General features: G+C 53.1%; 1 protein-coding gene across 2 annotated transcripts in view; it reads right to left on the bottom strand.

Annotated features, from left to right (window-relative positions):
• FAAH (fatty acid amide hydrolase) overlaps positions 1-25,935 on the bottom strand; it is a 126,863-nt gene that overhangs the window by 41,217 nt on the left and 59,711 nt on the right. For both annotated transcript variants that reach the window (XM_044273561.1, XM_044273562.1), the window contains exons 3-5: positions 17,789-17,932; positions 14,781-14,914; positions 13,261-13,467 (exon numbers count right to left, since the gene is read on the bottom strand). In XM_044273561.1, coding sequence (XP_044129496.1) covers positions 13,261-13,467; positions 14,781-14,914; positions 17,789-17,932 — 485 coding nt within the window. The remainder of the gene's footprint in view (positions 1-13,260; positions 13,468-14,780; positions 14,915-17,788; positions 17,933-25,935) is intronic.

Here is a 25,935-nt window from a genome sequence, read left to right as displayed (position 1 = left end):
CCAGGCCCACATCTCCTGTGTAACGTGTGCGCATCCCTGAAATATCAGTGACATTCCATAGACGGTGTCCGCTGCGGACAGTGACCTGACCAGGCCCACATCTCCTGTGTAACGTGTGCGCATCCCTGAAATATCAGTGACATTCCATAGACGGTGTCCGCTGCGGACAGTGACCTGACCAGGCCCACATCTCCTGTGTAACGTGTGCGCATCCCTGAAATATCAGTGACATTCCATAGACGGTGTCCGCTGCGGACAGTGACCTGACCAGGCCCACATCTCCTGTGTAACGTGTGCGCATCCCTGAAATATCAGTGACATTCCATAGACGGTGTCCGCTGCGGACAGTGACCTGACCAGGCCCACATCTCCTGTGTAACGTGTGCGCATCCCTAAAATATCAGTGACATTCCATAGACGGTGTCCGCTGCGGACAGTGACCTGACCAGGCCCACATCTCCTGTGTAAGTGTGCGCATCCCTGAAATATCAGTGACATTCCATAGACGGTGTCCGCTGCGGACAGTGACCTGACCAGGCCCACATCTGCTGTGTAACGTGTGCGCATCCCTGAAATATCAGTGACATTCCATAGACGGTGTCCGCTGCGGACAGTGACCTGACCAGGCCCACATCTCCTGTGTAACGTGTGCGCATCCCTGAAATATCAGTGACATTCCATAGACGGTGTCCGCTGCGGACAGTGACCTGACCAGGCCCACATCTCCTGTGTAACGTGTGCGCATCCCTGAAATATCAGTGACATTCCATAGACGGTGTCCGCTGCGGACAGTGACCTGACCAGGCCCACATCTCCTGTGTAACGTGTGCGCATCCCTGAAATATCAGTGACATTCCATAGACGGTGTCCGCTGCGGACAGTGACCTGACCAGGCCCACATCTCCTGTGTAACGTGTGCGCATCCCTGAAATATCAGTGACACTTCCATAGACGGTGTCCGCTGCGGACAGTGACCTGACCAGGCCCACATCTCCTAGTGTAACGTGTGCGCATCCCTGAAATATCAGTGACATTCCATAGACGGTGTCCGCTGCGGACAGTGACCTGACCAGGCCCACATCTCCTGTGTAACGTGTGCGCATCCCTGAAATATCAGTGACATTCCATAGACGGTGTCCGCTGCGGACAGTGACCTGACCAGGCCCACATCTCCTGTGTAACGTGTGCGCATCCCTGAAATATCAGTGACATTCCATAGACGGTGTCCGCTGCGGACAGTGACCTGACCAGGCCCACATCTCCTGTGTAACGTGTGCGCATCCCTGAAATATCAGTGACATTCCATAGACGGTGTCCGCTGCGGACAGTGACCTGACCAGGCCCACATCTCCTGTGTAACGTGTGCGCATCCCTGAAAATATCAGTGACATTCCATAGACGGTGTCCGCTGCGGACAGTGACCTGACCAGGCCCACATCTCCTGTGTAACGTGTGCGCATCCCTGAAATATCAGTGACATTCCATAGACGGTGTCCGCTGCGGACAGTGACCTGACCAGGCCCACATCTCCTGTGTAACGTGTGCGCATCCCTGAAATATCAGTGACATTCCATAGACGGTGTCCGCTGCGGACAGTGACCTGACCAGGCCCACATCTCCTGTGTAACGTGTGCGCATCCCTGAAATATCAGTGACATTCCATAGACGGTGTCCGCTGCGGACAGTGACCTGACCAGGCCCACATCTCCAGTGTAACGTGTGCGCATCCCTCAAATATCAGTGACATTCCATAGACGGTGTCCGCTGCGGACAGTGACCTGACCAGGCCCACATCTCCTGTGTAACGTGTGCGCATCCCTGAAATATCAGTGACATTCCATAGACGGTGTCCGCTGCGGACAGTGACCTGACCAGGCCCACATCTGCTGTGTAACGTGTGCGCATCCCTGAAATATCAGTGACATTCCATAGACGGTGTCCGCTGCGGACAGTGACCTGACCAGGCCCACATCTCCAGTGTAACGTGTGCGCATCCCTAAATATCAGTGACATTCCATAGACGGTGTCCGCTGCGGACAGTGACCTGACCAGGCCCACATCTCCTGTGTAACGTGTGCGCATCCCTGAAATATCAGTGACATTCCATAGACGGTGTCCGCTGCGGACAGTGACCTGACCAGGCCCACATCTCCTGTGTAACGTGTGCGCATCCCTGAAATATCAGTGACATTCCATAGACGGTGTCCGCTGCGGACAGTGACCTGACCAGGCCCACATCTCCTGTGTAACGTGTGCGCATCCCTAAAATATCAGTGACATTCCATAGACGGTGTCCGCTGCGGACAGTGACCTGACCAGGCCCACATCTCCTGTGTAACGTGTGCGCATCCCTGAAATATCAGTGACATTCCATAGACGGTGTCCGCTGCGGACAGTGACCTGACCAGGCCCACATCTCCTGTGTAACGTGTGCGCATCCCTGAAATATCAGTGACATTCCATAGACGGTGTCCGCTGCGGACAGTGACCTGACCAGGCCCACATCTCCTGTGTAACGTGTGCGCATCCCTGAAATATCAGTGACATTCCATAGACGGTGTCCGCTGCGGACAGTGACCTGACCAGGCCCACATCTCCTGTGTAACGTGTGCGCATCCCTGAAATATCAGTGACATTCCATAGACGGTGTCCGCTGCGGACAGTGACCTGACCAGGCCCACATCTCCTGTGTAACGTGTGCGCATCCCTGAAATATCAGTGACATTCCATAGACGGTGTCCGCTGCGGACAGTGACCTGACCAGGCCCACATCTCCTGTGTAACGTGTGCGCATCCCTGAAATATCAGTGACATTCCATAGACGGTGTCCGCTGCGGACAGTGACCTGACCAGGCCCACATCTCCTGTGTAACGTGTGCGCATCCCTGAAAATATCAGTGACATTCCATAGACGGTGTCCGCTGCGGACAGTGACCTGACCAGGCCCACATCTCCTGTGTAACGTGTGCGCATCCCTGAAATATCAGTGACATTCCATAGACGGTGTCCGCTGCGGACAGTGACCTGACCAGGCCCACATCTCCTGTGTAACGTGTGCGCATCCCTGAAATATCAGTGACATTCCATAGACGGTGTCCGCTGCGGACAGTGACCTGACCAGGCCCACATCTCCTGTGTAACGTGTGCGCATCCCTGAAATATCAGTGACATTCCATAGACGGTGTCCGCTGCGGACAGTGACCTGACCAGGCCCACATCTCCTGTGTAACGTGTGCGCATCCCTGAAATATCAGTGACATTCCATAGACGGTGTCCGCTGCGGACAGTGACCTGACCAGGCCCACATCTCCTGTGTAACGTGTGCGCATCCCTGAAATATCAGTGACATTCCATAGACGGTGTCCGCTGCGGACAGTGACCTGACCAGGCCCACATCTCCTGTGTAACGTGTGCGCATCCCTGAAATATCAGTGACACTTCCATAGACGGTGTCCGCTGCGGACAGTGACCTGACCAGGCCCACATCTCCTGTGTAACGTGTGCGCATCCCTGAAATATCAGTGACATTCCATAGACGGTGTCCGCTGCGGACAGTGACCTGACCAGGCCCACATCTCCTGTGTAACGTGTGCGCATCCCTGAAATATCAGTGACATTCCATAGACGGTGTCCGCTGCGGACAGTGACCTGACCAGGCCCACATCTCCTGTGTAACGTGTGCGCATCCCTGAAATATCAGTGACATTCCATAGACGGTGTCCGCTGCGGACAGTGACCTGACCAGGCCCACATCTCCTGTGTAACGTGTGCGCATCCCTGAAATATCAGTGACATTCCATAGACGGTGTCCGCTGCGGACAGTGACCTGACCAGGCCCACATCTCCTGTGTAACGTGTGCGCATCCCTGAAATATCAGTGACATTCCATAGACGGTGTCCGCTGCGGACAGTGACCTGACCAGGCCCACATCTCCTGTGTAACGTGTGCGCATCCCTGAAATATCAGTGACATTCCATAGACGGTGTCCGCTGCGGACAGTGACCTGACCAGGCCCACATCTCCTGTGTAACGTGTGCGCATCCCTGAAATATCAGTGACACTTCCATAGACGGTGTCCGCTGCGGACAGTGACCTGACCAGGCCCACATCTCCTGTGTAACGTGTGCGCATCCCTGAAATATCAGTGACATTCCATAGACGGTGTCCGCTGCGGACAGTGACCTGACCAGGCCCACATCTCCTGTGTAACGTGTGCGCATCCCTAAAATATCAGTGACATTCCATAGACGGTGTCCGCTGCGGACAGTGACCTGACCAGGCCCACATCTCCTGTGTAACGTGTGCGCATCCCTGAAATATCAGTGACACTTCCATAGACGGTGTCCGCTGCGGACAGTGACCTGACCAGGCCCACATCTCCTGTGTAACGTGTGCGCATCCCTGAAAATATCAGTGACATTCCATAGACGGTGTCCGCTGCGGACAGTGACCTGACCAGGCCCACATCTCCTGTGTAACGTGTGCGCATCCCTGAAATATCAGTGACATTCCATAGACGGTGTCCGCTGCGGACAGTGACCTGACCAGGCCCACATCTCCTGTGTAACGTGTGCGCATCCCTGAAATATCAGTGACATTCCATAGACGGTGTCCGCTGCGGACAGTGACCTGACCAGGCCCACATCTCCTGTGTAACGTGTGCGCATCCCTGAAATATCAGTGACATTCCATAGACGGTGTCCGCTGCGGACAGTGACCTGACCAGGCCCACATCTCCTGTGTAACGTGTGCGCATCCCTGAAATATCAGTGACATTCCATAGACGGTGTCCGCTGCGGACAGTGACCTGACCAGGCCCACATCTCCTGTGTAACGTGTGCGCATCCCTGAAATATCAGTGACATTCCATAGACGGTGTCCGCTGCGGACAGTGACCTGACCAGGCCCACATCTCCTGTGTAACGTGTGCGCATCCCTAAAATATCAGTGACATTCCATAGACGGTGTCCGCTGCGGACAGTGACCTGACCAGGCCCACATCTCCTGTGTAACGTGTGCGCATCCCTGAAATATCAGTGACACTTCCATAGACGGTGTCCGCTGCGGACAGTGACCTGACCAGGCCCCATCTCCTGTGTAACGTGTGCGCATCCCTGAAATATCAGTGACACTCCATAGACGGTGTCCGCTGCGGACAGTGACCTGACCAGGCCCACATCTCCAGTGTAACGTGTGCGCATCCCTGAAATATCAGTGACACTTCCATAGACGGTGTCCGCTGCGGACAGTGACCTGACCAGGCCCACATCTCCTGTGTAACGTGTGCGCATCCCTAAAATATCAGTGACATTCCATAGACGGTGTCCGCTGCGGACAGTGACCTGACCAGGCCCACATCTCCTGTGTAACGTGTGCGCATCCCTGAAATATCAGTGACACTCCATAGACGGTGTCCGCTGCGGACAGTGACCTGACCAGGCCCACATCTCCAGTGTAACGTGTGCGCATCCCTAAATATCAGTGACATTCCATAGACGGTGTCCGCTGCGGACAGTGACCTGACCAGGCCCACATCTCCTGTGTAACGTGTGCGCATCCCTGAAATATCAGTGACATTCCATAGACGGTGTCCGCTGCGGACAGTGACCTGACCAGGCCCACATCTCCTGTGTAACGTGTGCGCATCCCTAAAATATCAGTGACATTCCATAGACGGTGTCCGCTGCGGACAGTGACCTGACCAGGCCCACATCTCCTGTGTAACGTGTGCGCATCCCTGAAATATCATGTGACATTCCATAGACGGTGTCCGCTGCGGACAGTGACCTGACCAGGCCCACATCTCCTGTGTAACGTGTGCGCATCCCTGAAATATCAGTGACATTCCATAGACGGTGTCCGCTGCGGACAGTGACCTGACCAGGCCCACATCTCCTGTGTAACGTGTGCGCATCCCTGAAATATCAGTGACATTCCATAGACGGTGTCCGCTGCGGACAGTGACCTGACCAGGCCCACATCTCCAGTGTAACGTGTGCGCATCCCTAAAATATCAGTGACATTCCATAGACGTGTCCGCTGCGGACAGTGACCTGACCAGGCCCACATCTGCTGTGTAACGTGTGCGCATCCCTAAAATATCAGTGACACTCCATAGACGGTGTCCGCTGCGGACAGTGACCTGACCAGGCCCACATCTCCTGTGTAACGTGTGCGCATCCCTGAAATATCAGTGACATTCCATAGACGGTGTCCGCTGCGGACAGTGACCTGACCAGGCCCACATCTCCAGTGTAACGTGTGCGCATCCCTGAAATATCAGTGACATTCCATAGACGGTGTCCGCTGCGGACAGTGACCTGACCAGGCCCACATCTCCTGTGTAAGGTGTGCGCATCCCTAAAATATCAGTGACATTCCATAGACGGTGTCCGCTGCGGACAGTGACCTGACCAGGCCCACATCTGCTGTGTAACGTGTGCGCATCCCTAAATATCAGTGACATTCCATAGACGGTGTCCGCTGCGGACAGTGACCTGACCAGGCCCACATCTCCTGTGTAACGTGTGCGCATCCCTAAAATATCAGTGACATTCCATAGACGGTGTCCGCTGCGGACAGTGGCCTGACCAGGCCCACATCTCCTGTGTAAGGTGTGCGCATCCCTGAAATATCAGTGACATTCCATAGACGGTGTCCGCTGCGGACAGTGACCTGACCAGGCCCACATCTGCTGTGTAACGAGTGCGCATCCCTAAAATATCAGTGACATTCCATAGACGGTGTCCGCTGCGGACAGTGACCAGACCAGGCCCACATCTCCAGTGTAACGTGTGCGCATCCCTGAAATATCAGTGACATTCCATAGACGGTGTCCGCTGCGGACAGTGACCTGACCAGGCCCACATCTCCTGTGTAACGTGTGCGCATCCCTGAAATATCAGTGACATTCCATAGACGGTGTCCGCTGCGGACAGTGACCTGACCAGGCCCACATCTGCTGTGTAACGTGTGCGCATCCCTAAAATATCAGTGACATTCCATAGACGGTGTCCGCTGCGGACAGTGACCTGACCAGGCCCACATCTCCTGTGTAACGTGTGCGCATCCCTGAAATATCAGTGACATTCCATAGACGGTGTCCGCTGCGGACAGTGACCTTACCAGGCCCACATCTGCTGTGTAACGTGTGCGCATCCCTAAAATATCAGTGACATTCCATAGACGGTGTCCGCTGCGGACAGTGACCTGACCAGGCCCACATCTCCTGTGTAACGTGTGCGCATCCCTGAAATATCAGTGACATTCCATAGACGGTGTCCGCTGCGGACAGTGACCTTACCAGGCCCACATCTCCTGTGTAACGTGTGCGCATCCCTGAAATATCAGTGACACTCCATAGACGGTGTCCGCTGCGGACAGTGACCTGACCAGGCCCTCATCTGCTGTGTAAGGTGTGCGCTTCAAAAAAAATTCTGTGACATAAAATGTTATTTTTCAATAGACGGTGTCCTCTTCTGACAGTCGGGAGTGGGTAATTTGCGCGCCACCTGCTGCCTTCCTTGGATGTGGTATCTCTTTCTCAGGCTCCCTCTCCGGAATCGAACCCTGATTCCCCATTACCAGTGGTCACCATGTTAGGCGCATAAAAGAACATCCAAATGGATCGTTGACGTCACGGGGACGTGCGATCAGGCAGAAGTTTTCCAGAGTCAACAAAGCGGCAGGAGGGCCTCGCCCATAATGTTCGCGATGGTCAGCTCAGCTGCTGTCACGAGGAGGTGTGGGCGGGAACACCACACCAAACACAAGAGAAGGGGGGGGGGATCTGGCCAGAAGCTAGGAAGAGGAAAAGGGTCACCACCTAATGAATCCTAGCCCTAGCCCTGACTGCTAACCAAATGAACAGACCTCAGTGGTAGGACCGTTCATTCACTGGAACCTAAAGCCTGACTATCCTGTAATGCCCTGAGGTAGTGATAGGGCCCAAAGACGACCCGTTCCTTAAGCTGAAGGAACGGGGCCTTGACTCAGACCAGATACCAGGAGGCAGGGGAAACTACACAAAACAAATACAGAGGAAAGAGACACGTAACTCCTGAAGTAGAAGAAAGAGCAGGAACACCAGAGGAGACAACACACACCAGCTCTTCCACTTGCAAATGAAGCTACACACCACAAGGAGTGAAGGCAGTAGCCAGACTTAAAGGGATTCTGTCACCTCCCCTCAGCCAAAAAACGATTTAAAAGCAGCCATGCAGCACAGCTTACCTGGATTAGGCTGTGCTGTTTTATCTTGAAATCCGTCCAGCAGTTACTTCAAAAAACGACTTTGATCAATAAGGAAATGCGTCCTGAAGGTGCCCAGAGGGGCGTTTTTTTCTTCTGAGAGAGCCCAGTACCGCCCCTCTTTCAGTGCCCAGCCCGCCTTCCTTGTACTTTCTAACCGCCGCCCCCAGCCTGCCACAGCCTCCCCTCCCTCTCCTCCCCCTCCCTCACGCCGAACGAAGTCTCGCACAGGCGCAGTACCCACTGAGGGCTGTGCCTGTGCGATCATCAGGAGACTGAGGGCGGCAGCTTCATCTTCGTCACTGGGCATGCGCTGAGCCCAGTGACGTCCGATGCTCGCTCTTCACTCAGTCAGCAGGGAAGAGCAAGCATCGGACGTCACTGGGCTCAGCGCATGCCCAGTGACGAAGATGAAGCTGCCGCCCTCAGTCTCCTGATGATCGCACAGGCGCAGCCCTCAGTGGTTACTGCGCCTGTGCGAGACTTCGTTCGGCGTGAGGGAGGGGGAGGAGAGGAAGGGGAGGCTGTGGCAGGCTGGGGGCGGCAGTTAGAAAGTACTAGGAAGGCGGGCTGGGCACTGAAAGAGGGGCGGTACTGGGCTCTCTCAGAAGAAAAAAACGCCCCTCTGGGCACCTTCAGGACGCATTTCCTTATTGATCAAAGTCGTTTTTTGAAGTAACTGCTGGACGGATTTCAAGATAAAACAGCACAGCCTAATCCAGGTAAGCTGTGCTGCATGGCTGCTTTTAAATCGTTTTTTGGCTGAGGGGAGGTGACAGAATCCCTTTAAATAGTAATGACCACTATGCTGCACCCGACTAGAGGTGAGGTCATTACCATCAACAACAAAGTGAAATTAAAAGAGGCTGTCAGGTGACATCACGTGCAGACAGCCTCTCCGACCTTCTAACACCTAGTCTGGGAGTGACCGTGACACCTTTAGGCCCTCAACCATCATTTTTTTGATGGTCAGCTAAGCTGCAGGCACTCTCCCAAAAGAGTCTGGTCAACACAATCCTCACCGCCGGGGGTCACGTAACTAATTAGCACGGAGGAGTCTCGTTGGTTATCGGAATTAACCAGACAAATCGCTCCACCAACTCAGGACGGCCATGCACCACCACCCACAGAATCGAGAAAGAGCTATCAATCTGTCAATCCTTTCCGTGTCTGGGCCGGGTGAGGTTTGCCGTGTTCAGTCAAATTAAGCCGCAGACTCCACTCCTGGTGGGGCCCTTCCGTCAATTAGTTTAAGTTTCAGCTTTGCAACCACAGTCTCCCCGGAACACAAAGACTTTGGTTTCCCGGAAGCTGCTCGGCGGGTCATGAGAATAACGCAGTCAGGTCGCCTGTCGGATCGTCTTCGAACCTCTGACTTTCGCTGTTGATTAATAAAAACATTCTTGACAAATGCTTTCACTGTGGTTCGTCTTGTGCCGGTCCACGAATTTCACCTCTAGTGGCGCAATACAGATGACACTGGCCGTCCCTCTTAATCATGGCCCCAGTTCCGAAAATCAACAACATGTTTGGCAGCACTTGCACTTTATATACAAGTAAATATACAGGAAAGAATGTTTCCTAACAATGTTTCTTCTAAAATAGATTTTATCTTCGGTTTTGTGCGTATTATTGTCAGTCTGTAAAAGTGGCGTACTACTCGGACAACATGGTTCCCAGCAGCGACCTGGGAGTCCAAGATGCATCCAGACCTCCTCCCCATGCTGTTCCCGAACCATTTCAGTGGTGTTTCCATCAATTTCTGACCTTTTCCTGTGAACCAGACGCCCTCCCCTCTTCAGAGCAGGGGCGCCTGGTTTAATGCTCGGCTTCTCCCATTGACTTCTATTGTGCTCGGTAGAGAACCCGAGCATCCCGAGGTGTTCGGCCCGAGCACCCGAGCATCCCGAGGTGTTCGGCCCGAGCACCCGAGCATCCCGAGGTGTTCGGCCTGAGCACCCGAGCATCCCGAGGTGTTCGGCCCGAGCCCCTGAGCATCCCGAGGTGTTCGGCCCGAGCCCCTGAGCATCCCGAGGTGTTCGGCCCGAGCCCCTGAGCATCCCGAGGTGTTCGGCCCGAGCACCTGAGCATCCCGAGGTGTTCGGCCCGAGCACCCGAGCATCCCGAGGTGTTCGGCCCGAGCACCCGAGCATCCCGAGGTGTTCGGCCCGAGCACCCGAGCATCCCGAGGTGTTCGGCCCGAGCCCCCGAGCATCCCGAGGTGTTCGGCCCGAGCACCCGAGCATCCCGAGGTGTTCGGCCCGAGCACCCGAGCATCCCGAGGTGTTCGGCCCGAGCACCCGAGCACTACGGTGCCTATTCAACACTAATACTTACCCTGTGAATGCATTGTATCACTTGTATAACTCAACTGCATGAACAAATGGTGGAAGTGTTAACATGAGAAGTGTGGACTATTGATGTGGACTATTGATGTGGACTATTATAGTGGGCTGTGTGTAATAGATACCAACCTACAACCAGTAAGTCTCAGTCTAAGGCCGAATGCACACGGCCGTTTTTCACGTCATTGGTTGCTATGACGCCGTGCGCTCCCTGCTGCCGCCACAATACAGTAATGCACTGGTATGATCTATACAATCTTCTCTTCCTTACCAGCAGTAAGTGATCCCAGTGCACGGACGGCCCAAACGGAGCCACTGAAGGTGAATGAGCCCAATAGACCCACAGCGACTCTAATGCAATCAGATTGCTATATCTGCCAGGAATATTCCATTTTCGTTTGTCGTTTGAGGTAATTTTTGTTGATATTTTTTTTATATTTTTTATATATATATATATATATATATATATATATATTTTAGAGTTTTAGAGAAGCCTTCTGTGAACTGTTGTAATTCCGGAATAATAGCTATTTGTATGAAGGCTTCAGTAAGGAGCGCCTGCCTTAGTTACACAACGTTCTTTGCCACACTGCACACCTGTCTCACAAAAGGAGGAGAGACACGGCCGCGCGCGCCCTAACAAGCAGAAGAGGGCACTGAGCTGGAAGGAGGATGCCAGAGGCTACGTACCTGTGCCAGCAAGGAAGGAGGCGCCAGAGCCGGGCGTATACAGCAGTTAAGCTACCTGTTGTTCGCGCTTGTCAGCACGGCACGCGGCATGAGGAAGAAGTGAAGGAGCCCAACGCCCGGCAGAGTGCTGGGCTAACAGTGTGTTGTCCTGTGGGTGTCACAGTGGACCGTGTCATGTCCCGTGGGTGTCACGTGTCATGCCCTGTGGGTGTCACGGTGGACTTTGTCATGTCCTGTGGGAGTCATGCCCTGTGGGTGTCACGGTGGACCGCGTCTTGTCCTGTGGGTGTCATGGGGGACCATGTCATGTCCTGTGGGTGTCACAGTGGATCGTGTAATGTCCTGTGGGTGTCACGCGTCATGTCCTGTGGGTGTCAAGGTGGATCGTGTTATGTCCTGTGGGTGTCACGGTGGACCGTGTTATGTTCAGATGGGTCACAGGCGGAGAATCGGGCCACAGGCAGAGAGTCGGGCCACAGGCAGAGAGTCGGGCCACAGGCAGAGAGTCGGGTCACAGGCGGAGAGTCGGGTCACAGGTGGAGAGCCAGGTCACAGGCAGAGAGCCAGGTCACAGGTGGAGAGTCGGGTCACAGGTAGAGAGTCAGGTCACAGGCAGAGAGTCAGGTCACAGGCAGAGAGTCAGGTCACAGGCGGAGAGTCGGGTCACAGGCAGAGAGTCGGGTCACAGGCAGAGAGTCAGGTCACAGGCGGAGAGTCAGGTCACAGGTGGAGAGTCAGGTCACAGGTGGAGAGTCAGGTCACAGGTGGAGAGTCAGGTCACAGGTGGAGAGTCAGGTCACAGGCAGAGAGTCAGGTCACAGGCAGAGAGTCAGGTCACAGGCAGAGAGTCAGGTCACAGGCAGAGAGTCAGGTCACAGGCGGAGAGTCGGGTCACAGGCGGAGAGTCGGGTCACAGGCAGAGAGTCAGGTCACAGGCGGAGAGTCAGGTCACAGGTGGAGAGTCAGGTCACAGGTGGAGAGTCAGGTCACAGGTGGAGAGTCAGGTCACAGGTGGAGAGTCAGGTCACAGGTGGAGAGTCAGGTCACAGGCAGAGAGTCGGGTCACAGGTGGAGAGTTGGGTCACAGGCAGAGAGTCAGGTCACAGGCAGAGAGTCGGGTCACAGGCAGAGAGTCAGGTCACAGGCAGAGAGTCGGGTCACAGGCAGAGAGTCAGGTCACAGGCAGAGAGTCGGGTCACAGGCAGAGAGTCAGGTCACAGGCAGAGAGTCAGGTCACAGGTGGAGAGTCGGGTCACAGGCAGAGAGTCAGGTCACAGGCAGAGAGTCAGGTCACAGGTGGAGAGTCGGGTCACAGGTGGAGAGTCGGGTCACAGGTGGAGAGTCGGGTCACAGGCAGAGAGTCAGGTCACAGGCAGAGAGTCAGGTCACAGGCAGAGAGTCGGGTCACAGGCAGAGAGTCAGGTCACAGGCAGAGAGTCAGGTCACAGGTGGAGAGTCGGGTCACAGGTGGAGAGTCGGGTCACAGGTGGAGAGTCGGGTCACAGGCAGAGAGTCAGGTCACAGGCAGAGAGTCAGGTCACAGGCGGAGAGTCAGGTCACAGGTGGAGAGTCGGGTCACAGGTGGAGAGTCAGGTCACAGGTGGAGAGTCAGGTCACAGGTGGAGAGTCAGGTTAGAGACTCTTTCATATTAAAGTGCTTTCTCTCTCTCACCTTCTGGCGAAAAAAGTCAGAGGAAGGAAGAAAAGAAAGAAGGAGAGGAAAGGAAGATGGTGGAGGGGAAAGGGAAGGAAGGAAAGATCGGAGTCGAAAATGGAGAAGAAGAAAGAATGAGAAAGACGGAATATACAGAAGACAAACAAAGGAGTTGAGAGAAGTGGAATAAAATGCAGGAAAAAAAGAGAGGAAGAAAAATGGAGAACAGGAAAAAGGAGGAGGAGGAAGGTATAGCGATGGAGGAAGGAGTGGCTAACATCATCCTTCCTAACGACTTCCCAATCATCTCCATTACTTACCTTAGTCTGTCTCCGGAAGGCCTCAGTCCGCAGATTCCACAGAAGCTGGAGGGCATCCGGATGCTTCCCAGTACATCGGTGCCCACTCCCAGTATGGCTCCTCCTCCTGCTATCAGCGCCCCCTCCCCCCCGCTGGAGCCTCCACACGTCTTCTTATGGTTGTGGGGGTTCAGGGTCTGTCCATAGATGGAGTTACTGCAGTCAAAGCTAGAAGAGAAAAGGTTCTGAGAGAGGCTAGCAGGAAACCAGCAGAAGTGTGATCGCAGCTCTGGATGTGACTAGAGAATACACAGGATGAGTACAGGATGAGTGACTAGAGGATACACAGGCTCATGCACAGTACTGTACACAGTCACTCATTATCTGGAGGAACTGGGTGACTGCAGCTCTGGATGTGACTAGAGTATACTCAGGATCAGTACAGGGTCAGGCACTCATTATCTGGAGGAGCTCAGTGACTGTAGTTCTGGATGTGACTAGAGTATACTCAGGATCAGTACAGGATCAGGCACTCATTATCTGGAGGAGCTCAGTGACTGCAGTTCTGGATGTGACTAGGGTATACTCAGGATCAGTACAAGGTCAGGCACTCATTATCTGGAGGAGCTCAGTGACTGCAGCTCTGGATGTGACTAGGGTATACTCAGGATCAGTACAGGGTCAGGCACTCATTATCTGGAGGAGCTCAGTGACTGCAGTTCTGGATGTGACTAGAGTATACTCAGGATCAGTACAGGATCAGGCACTCATTATCTGGAGGAGCTCAGTGACTGCAGTTCTGGATGTGACTAGGGTATACTCAGGATCAGTACAGGGTCAGGCACTCATTATCTGGAGGAGCTCAGTGACTGCAGCTCTGGATGTGACTAGGGTATACTCAGGATCAGTACAGGGTCAGGCACTCATTATCTGGAGGAGCTCAGTGACTGCAGCTCTGGATGTGACTAGAGAATACACAGGATCAGTACAGGGTCAGGCACTCATTATCTGAAGGAGCTCAGTGACTGCAGTTCTGGATGTGACTAGAGTATACTCAGGATCAGTACAGGGTCAGGCACTCATTATCTGGAGGAGCTCAGTGACTGCAGCTCTGGATGTGACTAGGGTATACTCAGGATCAGTACAGGGTCAGGCACTCATTATCTGGAGGAGCTCAGTGACTGCAGCTCTGGATGTGACTAGAGAATACACAGGATGAGTACAGGATGAGTGACTAGAGGATACACAGGCTCATGCACAGTACTGTACACAGTCACTCATTATCTGGAGGAACTGGGTGACTGCAGCTCTGGATGTGACTACAGTATACTCAGGATCAGTACAGGGTCAGGCACTCATTATCTGGAGGAGCTCAGTGACTGCAGCTCTGGATGTGACTAGAGTATACTCAGGATCAGTACAGGATCAGGCACTCATTATCTGGAGGAGCTCAGTGACTGCAGCTCTGGATGTGACTAGAGTATACTCAGGATCAGTACAGGATCAGGCACGGTACTGTGGTCTTGAAATCTCACTCTTACTTTATCAGGGACTGTGGGACATTGGTCTTCACGAAAGGGATGGCTCCTTGCTTCTTTAGAATCTGAACAATGGCGCAGTCCTCAGCATCCTCCACCCCCAGAAAGTGGACGAGACCGCAGTTCGAATTGTGCCCCTGCACAAAGATAAAAAAACAAATCAAAGGGTGCACAGGACCCCAAGTGCCCTGATCTGAGGCAGCTGTCCCCTCATCCCACCAAATACCCCAAGTGCCCTGATCTGAGGCTGCCGCCCCCCCCCCCCCCCCAACCCGCCAAATACCCCAAGTGCCGTGATCGGAGGCAGCTGTCCTCTCATTCCACCAAATACCCCAAGTGCTCGATCTGAGGCAGCTGTCCCCTCATCCCACCAAATACCCCAAGTGCCCTGATCTGAGGCTGCGGCCCCCCCCCCCCCCCAACCCGCCAAATACCCCAAGTGCCGTGATCTGAGGCAGCTGTCCTCTCATTCCACCAAATACCCCAAGTGCCCGATCTGAGGCAGCTGTCCCCTCATCCCACCAAATACCCCAAGTGCCCTGATCTGAGGCTGCCGCCCCCCCCCCCCAACCCGCCAAATACCCCAAGTGCCGTGATCGGAGGCAGCTGTCCTCTCATTCCACCAAATACCCCAAGTGCCCGATCTGAGGCAGCTGTCCCCTCATCCCACCAAATACCCCAAGTGCCCTGATCTGAGGCAGCTGTCCCCCCTCATCCCACTAAATACCCCAAGCGCCCTGATTTGTGGCAGCTGTCCCCTCCTCATCCCACCAAATACCCTGAGTGCCCTGATCTGAGACAGCTGTCCCCTCCTCATCCCACCAAATACCCTGAGTGCCGTGATCTGAGGCAGCTGTCCCCCCTCATCCCACTAAATACCCTGAGTGCCGTGATCTAAAACAGCTGTCCCCTTCTCATTCCACCAAATACCCTGAGTGCCCTGATCTGTGGCGGCCGTCCCCTGCTCATCCCACCAAATACCCTGAGTGCCCCGATCTGAGACAGATGTCCCCTCCTCATCCCACCAAATACCCTGAGTGCCCTGATCTAAAACAGCTGTCCCCGACTCATCCTATCAAATACCCTGAGTGCCCTGATCTGAGACAGCTGTCCCCTTCTCATCCCACCAAATACCCTGAGTGCCCCGATCTGAGGCAGCTGTCCTCTCCTCATCCCACCAAATACCCTGAGTGCCCCGATCTGAGGCAGCTGTCCCCTCCTCATCCCACCAAATACCCTGAGTGCCCTGATCTAAAACAGCTGTCCCCTTCTCATCCCACCAAATACCCTGAGTGCCCCGATCTGAGACAGCTGTCCCCTCCTCATCCCACCAAATACCCTGAGTGCCCCGATCTGAGGCAGCTGTCCCCTCCTCATCCCACCAAATACCCTGAGTGCCCTGATGTGAGACGGCTGTCCCCTTCTCATCCCACCAAATACCCTGAGTGTCCTGATCTGAGACAGCTGTCCCCTCCTCATCCCACCAAATACCCTGAGTGCCCTGATCTAAAACAGCTGTCCCCTTCTCATCCCACCAAATATTCTGAGTGCCCGATCTGAGACAGCTGTCCCCCATCATCCCACCAAATACCCTGAGTGCCCTGATGTGAGACGGCTGTCCCCTCCTCGTCCCACCAAATACCCTGAGTGCCCCGATCTGAGGCAGCTGTCCCCTCCTCATCCCACCAAATACCCTGAGTGCCCCAATCTGAGGCAGCTGTCCCCTCCTCATCCCACCAAATACCCTGAGTGCCCTGATCTAAAACAGCTGTCCCCTTCTCATCCCACCAAATACCCTGAGTGCCCTGATCTGAGACAGCTGTCCCCTCCTCATCCCACCAAATACCCTGAGTGCCCCGATCTGAGGCAGCTGTCCCCTCCTCATCCCACCAAATACCCTGAGTGCCCTGATGTGAGACGGCTGTCCTCTCCTCATCCCACCAAATACCCTGAGTGCCCTGATCTGAGGCAGCTGTCCCCTCATCATCCCACCAAATACCCTGAGTGCCCTGATCTGAGACAGCTGTCCCCTTCTCATCCCACCAATACCCTGAGTGCCCCGATCTGAGGCAGCTGTCCCCTCCCCTCATCCCACCAAATACCCTGAGTGCCCTGATCTGAGGCAGCTGTCCCCTCCTCATCCCACCAAATACCCTGAGTGCCCTGATCTGAGGCAGCTGTCCCCTTCTCATCCCACCAAATACCCTGAGTGCCCCGATCTGAGACAGCTGTCCCCCCTCATCCCACCAAATACCCTGAGTGCCCCGATCTGAGACAGCTGTCCCCCCTCATCCCACCAAATACCCTGAGTGCCCTGATCTGAGGCAGCTGTCCCCCCTCATCCCACCAAATACCCTGAGTGCCCTGATCTGAGGCAGCTGTCCCCTCCTCATCCCACCAAATACCCTGAGTGCCCCGATCTGAGACAGCTGTCCCCTCCTCATCCCACCAAATACCCTGAGTGCCCCGATCTGAGGCAGCTGTCCCCCACTCATCCCACCAAATACCCTGAGTGCCCCGATCTGAGACAGCTGTCCCCCCTCATCCCACCAAATACCCTGAGTGCCCTGATCTGAGGCAGCTGTCCCCTCCTCGTCCCACCAAATACCCTGAGTGCCCTGATCTGAGGCAGCTGTCCCCTCCTCATCCCACCAAATACCCTGAGTGCCCCGATCTGAGGCAGCTGTCCCCTCCTCATCCCACCAAATACCCTGAGTGCCCTGATCTGAGGCAGCTGTCCCCTCCTCATCCCACCAAATACCCTGAGTGCCCTGATCTGAGACAGCTGTCCCCTCCTCGTCCCACCAAATGGTCCTGACAACAGAAGGAAAATGACCTCAGAAACCTGCTAAAAGGAGGAACTGAGTGCTCATCCAATCACTGCTGGTGATTTTACCTCTAGCCCCAGTGACACCAATCCAACCCCTCACCTACAGCCCTATTCTAGACACCAGAACCCAACCTATTGCTGCACCATAAATGACAACATGACCACTTTATGATTCAGAAACCTTATATCCAATATTGTCCTTCAGGGTGATGGGCACCCCATACAGAAGACCTTTTTCCTGCTGCTTCTTCACCTCCTGAACCTGCGTCTCACACTCCGACAGAAAGTCAGTCAGGCAGTTCACTTCTTTGTTCACCTCCAAGGACTTCACAACATGAAAAGAAAAAAGCGAGGAGTCATTCAATCAACCAATCAACATCCAAACGGTTGTCTAGTGACTAAGAAAATTCATATCACATGAAAAGAGCAAAAAAACCTCTGCAGATTTAAATAATAAGATCCTGCTACCTGAGCACACCACAAGAGGGAGCTCCAAACATATAGCCATACAAATTATACAGCCACCACTAGAGGGAGCTCCAAACATATAGCCATACAAATTATACAGCCACCACTAGAGGGAGCTCACTACATACAGATTATACAGACACCACTAGAGGGAGCTCACTACATACAGATTATACAGCCACCACTAGGGGGAGCTCACTACATACAGATTATACAGTCACCACTAGAGGGAGCTCCAAACATATAGCCATACAAATTATACAGCCACCACTAGAGGGAGCTCACTACATACAGATTATACAGTCACCACTAGAGGGAGCTCACTACATACAGATTATACAGTCACCACTAGAGGGAGCTCACTACATACAGATTATACAGCCACCACTAGAGGGAGCTCACTACATACAGATTATACAGTCACCACTAGAGGGAGCTCACGACATACAGATTATACAGTCACCACTAGAGGGAACTCACTACATACAGATTATACAGCCACCACTAGACGGAGCTCACTACATACAGATTATACAGCCACCACTAGAGGGAGCTCACTACATACAGATTATACAGTCACCACTAGAGGGAGCTCACTGCATACAGATTATACAGCCTCCACTAGAGGGAGCTCACTACATACAGATTATACAGTCACCACTAGAGGGAGATCACTACATACAGATTATACAGTCACCACTAGAGGGAGATCACTACATACAGAATATACAGCCACCACTAGAGGGAGCTCACTACATACCGATTATACAGTCACCACTAGAGGGAGCTCACTACATACAGATTATACAGCCACCACTAGAGGGAGCTCACTACATACAGATTATACAGTCACCACTAGAGGGAGCTCACTACATACAGATTATACAGCCACCACTAGAGGGAGCTCACTACATACAGATTATACAGCCACCACTAGAGGGAGCTCACTACATACAAATTATACAGCCACCACTAGAGGGAGCTCACTACATACAGATTATACAGCCATCACTACATACAGATTATACAACCACCACTAGAGGGCGCTCACTACATACAGATTATACAGCCACCACTAGAGGGAGCTCACTACATACAGATTATACAGCCACCACTAGAGGGAGCTCACTACATACAGATTATACAGCCACCACTAGAGGGAGCTCACTACATACAGATTATACAGCCACCACTAGAGGGAGCTCACTACATACAGATTATACAGCCACCACTAGAGGGAGTTCACTACATACAGATTATACAGCCACCACTAGAGGGAGCTCACTACATACAGATTATACAGTCACCACTAGAGGGAGCTCACTACATACAGATTATACAACCACCACTAGAGGGCGCTCACTACATACCGATTATACAGTCTCCACTAGAGGGAGCTCACTACATACAGATTATACAGCCACCACTAGGGGGAGCTCACTACATACAGATTATACAGCCACCACTAGAGGGAGCTCACTACATACAGATTATACAGCCACCACTAGAGGGAGCTCACTACATACAGATTATACAGCCACCACTAGAGGGAGCTCACTACATACAGATTATACAGCCACCACTAGAGGGAGCTCACTACATACAGATTATACAGCCACCACTAGAGGGAGCTCACTACATACAGATTATACAGCCACCACTAGAGGGAGCTCACTACATACAGATTATATACAGCCACCACTAGAGGGAGCTCACTACATACAGATTATATACAGCCACCACTAGAGGGAGCTCACTACATACAGATTATACAGCCACCACTAGAGGGAGCTCACTACATACAGATTATACAGCCACCACTAGAGGGAGCTCACTACATACAGATTATACAGCCACCACTAGAGGGAGCTCACTACATACAGATTATACAGCCACCACTAGAGGGAGATCACTACATACAGATTATACAGCCACCACCAGAGGGAGCTCACTACATACAGATTATACAGCCACCACTAGAGGGAGCTCACTACATACAGATTATACAGCCACCACTAGAGGGAGCTCACTACATACAGCCACCACTAGAGGGAGCTCACTACATACAGCCACCACTAGAGGGAGCTCACTACATACAGCCACCACTAGAGGGAGATCACTACATACAGATTTTATTACAAGACCCGGAGGCGAGTATTGCTATTCTCCTTCTTTACTCTGACCAATAGCAGCAAAGAACAAATAAAAATATTGAAACATGTCATCAGCCCCTCCCCATAGTCTCTCTATAACAGGCCACACCGCCTGCCAAACCTCCTCTTTCTTTGCTGCTGACCGCAGAGATAAGTATTCAAATTTATTGCTCTGTCTTTTTTGCACATATTGGGTATTTGTGTATATATATCTATATATTATCTTACTTGTTCGTTTTAGTTTTATCTGTATTCCCCCCCCCCCTCCTTGGGGGGCTCTTTGGTTTATATATGTACATATTTTTGTGTCACCCCGTTTTTTAGGGAGGTTTTTTCTCCCCCTTGTCTGTGGAGGTCATTGGGGGGTTAATTCGGCGCTTCCCCTCTTTTGCCTGTGGGACGTTTCTGTCCCCTGCTGCGCCGGTTCATCCGTGGGGTTCTCTTTCCTCCCCCTCCTTTTTCGGCGCCTCGTTTCCCGCGCTACTCACCTCAGAGCGGCTTGCTTCTGCTTTCCGCTCATTCTTGCAGGAGCGCTCGAGATCTCGCGAGTGTGATCTGTGCAGATCGGAGCTCCGGCAGCCCCGGTCCGTCTCTGGGGCTTTTCTTTACAGGTTCTTCAGCGTTTTTCTTCCTACTGGCCTGGGGCAAATCCCCATCACCAGTACAGTAGCCCCAGCATAGTTGTGCACCCAGGAGTTATTATTATATAAGTCCCAGTTATAGGATTATATATAATCGGATTAAACATGCCTAACACTACACATAGTGGCCAGGGCCCTGCAGAGGAGGCTGTTCCTCTAGTTGAATTAACCCCTTCGGGGGAGGATGGTCATGCTCTGGTCCCTTGTGATCAATCCATTGATTTTCAGGCATCACTGTCTAGCGCCATTGCTGCCGCCATGGGATCTATGACTTCGGTCATTTCCCAATCGATTGCCCAGGCCCTTGCTGCCCATCCCACTACCTCCCAAACCCCGCAGCCCGTCATGGTGTCCTCACCCACCGGGCCAGGGCCATCTGCCTCCAGAAAGAGAAATCAAGGTGATGATGTTTCCACCAATGTTGGCGCGCCTGGTCCGCGCAAGAGAGCCTGTACGCGTCGGGCAGAACACACGCGCAACTGGAAAAGTGCTAGAGCACTACAGGAAAGGGATTCAGACTCTGAAATCGGATCGGACCCTACCCGGGTGTAGCTACCTTAGATCTGCGGCAGAAGGTATGCCTGCATCTTTGACGGACCCCTCTGGGGATCCATTGTTCGACCCAGATTCGCTCCACCACCCCCGCTCGGCTGAGTGGTTACCACTGGAGCACGTCTCCAAATATTTGGAGGCTAGAGTGCGATGTCCTCTTTCCAAAGAGGCTCGCAATAAGCTTAGGGCGGAGTGCCCCAGACCCGTCATCCCTAACAGGGTGTGCGAGACTCCAGCGGTCGACCCCAAGATGACGCAGTTCCTCGCCAAATCGGGTTGGAACCCGCGTAGGGGTCTGGAATCCGCGCTAAGGTCCTGCCAGGATAAACTCCTGGACATCTTTGGCCCACTAGCTAAGCTATTTGACCTAGCGGAGGTAGCTAAAGCCGAGAACAGGCAAGTTGATCCGCTAGAGTTACGCGAATGGGTACAGAGGGCTATTTGCGTGGCAGGGAACGTGAATATGTCCCTGGCTATAGAAAGGCGAAAGGCCATCCTTTTCAAAATTGAGCCGAAATTGTTAAATCTAGCCCTTACTGAGGCTGGCAAGGAGGCCCAGGGCCTCTTATTTGGAGAGCATTTTATTAAGGACCTAGGGAGGTTTGTGGGGGCTTTCACGGCCCTAGACAAGGCCCAGACCTCTATGAAGAGAGTTTTTCACGGTAGGGTCTCTACCAGGGCCGGCAGTTTCAGGGGCCGTCTGTCCGGCCGTGCCCAATTTCAGTCCCGTGGTTCGGGCCGAGGCTCCTTCTCCCAGAGGTCTTCCTTCCAGGAGCACAGACGTGAACAGTCGTCATTCTTCCCTTCACGAGGGAACTCCTGGTGTCCAAGGGGATATCGAGGAAATCCGTCTTCTAGACGTCCATACGGTGAGTCTACCAACTCGTTTCCATTCTTTAAATGCTTGTGTAGGGGGCAGACTACGTCTTTTTTCTCCAGCTTGGTCCCGCATCACCTCAGACCGATGGGTCCTTTCCACGGTCAGGGGTTTCCATATCGAGCTGACGTCCTCCCCACTATCCATCCCACCTCCGCACCCGGCAATACTCTTGGCGGAAAACCGCTTACTGGTCGACTCAGAACTGTCGGATCTGGTCCGCAAGGGAGCCATAGAACCGGCTCCGATGTCCCCTGGCCTGATAATCAGCAATATTTTTCTAGTGGCAAAAAAGGGGGGCCAACTTCGGCCTGTTATCAATTTACGCGCCCTCAACGCGTTTGTCAGATACCGCCATTTCAAAATGGAGGGCATCCATCTCCTTCGGGACCTCCTACAGATGGGCGATTGGATGGTCAAGCTGGACTTGAAGGACGCTTATCTTACTGTCCCAGTAGAGGACGCGTCCAGGAACCTTCTCTGTTTCTCTTGGCAGGACAGGATTTGGCGGTTCACGTGCCTCCGTTTCGGCCTCTCTTCAGCTCCCTGGTGTTTCACCAAGCTGATGCGTCCGGCTATGGCGTGGCTACGCAGTCGTGGAGTTCGTCTCATCGTATATCTGGACGACATTCTGATCATGGCCCAGAATCGGTCAGTATTACTGGATCATCTTCGCTGGACCATGGATCTTCTGTCGGATCTGGGTTTCCTCCTCAATCAGGAGAAATCTTGCCTCACCCCGTCTCACGTGATGGAGTTCTTGGGGTTTCTGGTGGATGCCACGGCAGGGACGCTCAGCCTACCCCCAGCCAAGGTTCGGTCCATACGGAAGGAGTTGTGCAAAGCCGGGTCATCTTCCCAGATCCCTCTACGCCATCTAGCCAGGATCATAGGTCTGCTGGCCTCATCTATCCAGGCGGTTTTCCCGGCCCCGCTCCACTACTGGGCTCTGCAGCGCCTGAAGATCTCCCACCTTCGGGCGGGAGCTTCCTATGCGGATTGGATCTCGCTGGACGAGGAGACCAAGGAGGAACTATCCTGGTGGATCCACAATCTGCGAGCGTGGAACGGCAAGGCGATCTTCGGCCATCGTCCGGATTTCGTGGTGGACTCGGATGCCAGCCTGTCGGGCTGGGGAGCTCACTGCGAGGGGATCACGACCGGAGGCGGTTGGTCAGAGGCCGAGGCAGGATTCCATATCAATGCGCTGGAACTGTTGGCTGGATCGTTTGCGATCAAGAGCTTCACGAGGGACACGGCCAGGTCCTGCATCCAACTTCGCATGGACAACGTGTCGGCGGTGAGGTACATCAACGGCATGGGCGGAACCCGCTCCACCATCTTGTCTCGTTTGGCGAAGGATTTCTGGGACTACTGTCTAGACAAGGAGTTGATTGTTTTGGCGGAATATCTCCCTGGCGTCCAGAACATTCATGCGGATTGGAGCTCTCGGTATCTTTCCGATTCCAGCGACTGGCAGTTAGATCCCACGGTGTTCCGTTCCTTAATGTCAATTTGGGGTCCTTGCTGCATCGACCTGTTTGCTTCCCGTCTCAACTCGCAACTACGACGTTTTTACAGTTGGCGCCCGGACCCGGAAGCCGAAGCGGTGGACGCATTTCTGCAGGATTGGTCCAGAGATCTGCTTTACGCGTTTCCTCCATTTCAGCTGATCCCCAGGACCCTGATTCAGGTGCGACGTTATTCAGCGGATCTGGTGCTGCTGGTCCCGTTTTGGAACTCCCAGTCATGGTTTCCCCACATTCTGGAGATGATGATAGAGATCCCGTACCTGCTCCCGACGTCTCAGACTCTCCTCCGAGGACCGAATCACCAACTACATCCTCTTCTCCTAGACGGATCCCTGCGCCTGCTGGCATGTCGGATTTCAGGGGACCCTGGAAGGTCCCAGGAGTTTCGGGAACAGCTAGAGTCCTTTTGGAAAATGCGTGGGCCCCTGGCACCAGAAGATCTTACAGATCAGCCTGGGGATCTTGGGCTCGCTGGTGCGTGGCTAGGGACTTGGATCCCGTATCGGCACCTGTGACGGAGATCTTGCATTTCCTTTCTTCTTTATTTGACCAGGGCAAGGCTTACCGCACAATCGGCCTGTTCAGATCGGCTATTTTGGCCTCTCACCAAGGGTTTGATGGTACTCCTGCGGGACAACATCCTTTAGTATGTCGTCTCCTGCGCGGTTCTCGGATGTCTCGTCCTCCTAGGCCTAGATTTTCTGCCACTTGGGATGTGTCTTGTGTCCTTTCTTTTTTATCTTCTTGGCCTCAGAATGCGGACCTTTCCCTTCTGCAACTGTCGGCGAAGCTCGTCACTCTTTTTTGTCTGATTTCCTGCAAGCGGGTTTCAGACGTCCGGGCTTTGGACTTTGATGCTCGCTCGTACACCCCGGAGGGGGTCTCTTTTGGCATCTCGAGGAGGACTAAGACCCACATACGTTCAGTTGCTTATCCTGCTTTCCCGGCTTCACCTTCACTTTGCCCAGTGGCCTGCCTCAGGGAGTATGAGGCTCGCACTTCTCCGCATCGGTCCCGTGAATTCCCGCATCTTTTCCTTTCGACCATTCGTCCTTTTGCCCCAGTGACCACTCCCACGCTGGCTAGGTGGATCAAGTGGATCATGGAACTTGCGGGCTTAGATACTTCTGTTTTTTCGGCGCATTCTGCTAGGGGGGCATCTGCTACCTCTTTGGCGGTTTCTGGCGCCAGACTGGAGGACATTTTGAAACTGGCGGACTGGTCCAGAGTCTCCACGTTCAGGGAATTTTACTTCCGTCCAGGTCCTCATGTTTTTTCGTCAATTATTGAGAATTTATCTTAACTTTGAACTTGCAATATGAGCCTCCGGGTCTTGTAATAAAATCAGGTGATTTTCCTATTTCATGACGTAAAGTCATGATTTTATTAAAGACACGGAGGCGAGTATTGCCCACCCTACGTTTTCCCTCCCTATGTGGGTTTAAAATAGGAATGATTTTGATTGTGTCATTGCATATTGCTTTTTTTTTTTCCTGAGTAGGTTTGTCGCAAGCAATTGTTTGTGAATACGATGCACCAATTTGCTTCTATCATGGCTCTGTTGTCGCCTTTTTTCAGGTTGAGATCGGTCAGTTCCGTGGTGTCCTTTGGTCTACGTCCTGGTTTGGAGGGTCGGCAGTTTGGTTCCAGCCGGTCATGTGACGTGGACCGCTTCAGGAGGTTCTTCAAGGTTGTTCCTGTTCGCTTCCGGATGGATGGCGCTTGTGTTCCCAGGCTGTTCCGGTTCCTGGTTGGCGGTTCGGTTGGACTGTTCGGTTTGGTTTACAAAGAAAGAGGAGGTTGTGCAGGCGGTGTGGCCTGTTATAGAGAGACTATGGGGAGGGGCTGATGACATGTTTCAATATTTTTATTTGTTCTTTGCTGCTATTGGTCAGAGTAAAGTAGGAGAATAGCAATACTCGCCTCCGTGTCTTTAATAAAATCATGACTTTACGTCATGAAATAGGAAAATCACCTGATTATACACCCACCACTAGAGGAAGGCCACTACATACAGATTATACAGCCACCACTAGAGGGAGCTCACTACATACAGATTATACAGCCACCACTAGAGGGAGCTCACTACATACAGATCATACAGC

The sequence above is a fragment of the Bufo gargarizans genome, unplaced genomic scaffold, assembly GCF_014858855.1.
Source record: "Bufo gargarizans isolate SCDJY-AF-19 unplaced genomic scaffold, ASM1485885v1 fragScaff_scaffold_746_pilon, whole genome shotgun sequence".
Taxonomy (NCBI): Eukaryota; Metazoa; Chordata; class Amphibia; order Anura; family Bufonidae; genus Bufo; species Bufo gargarizans.
This window is presented reverse-complemented; position numbering and strand designations above follow the sequence as displayed.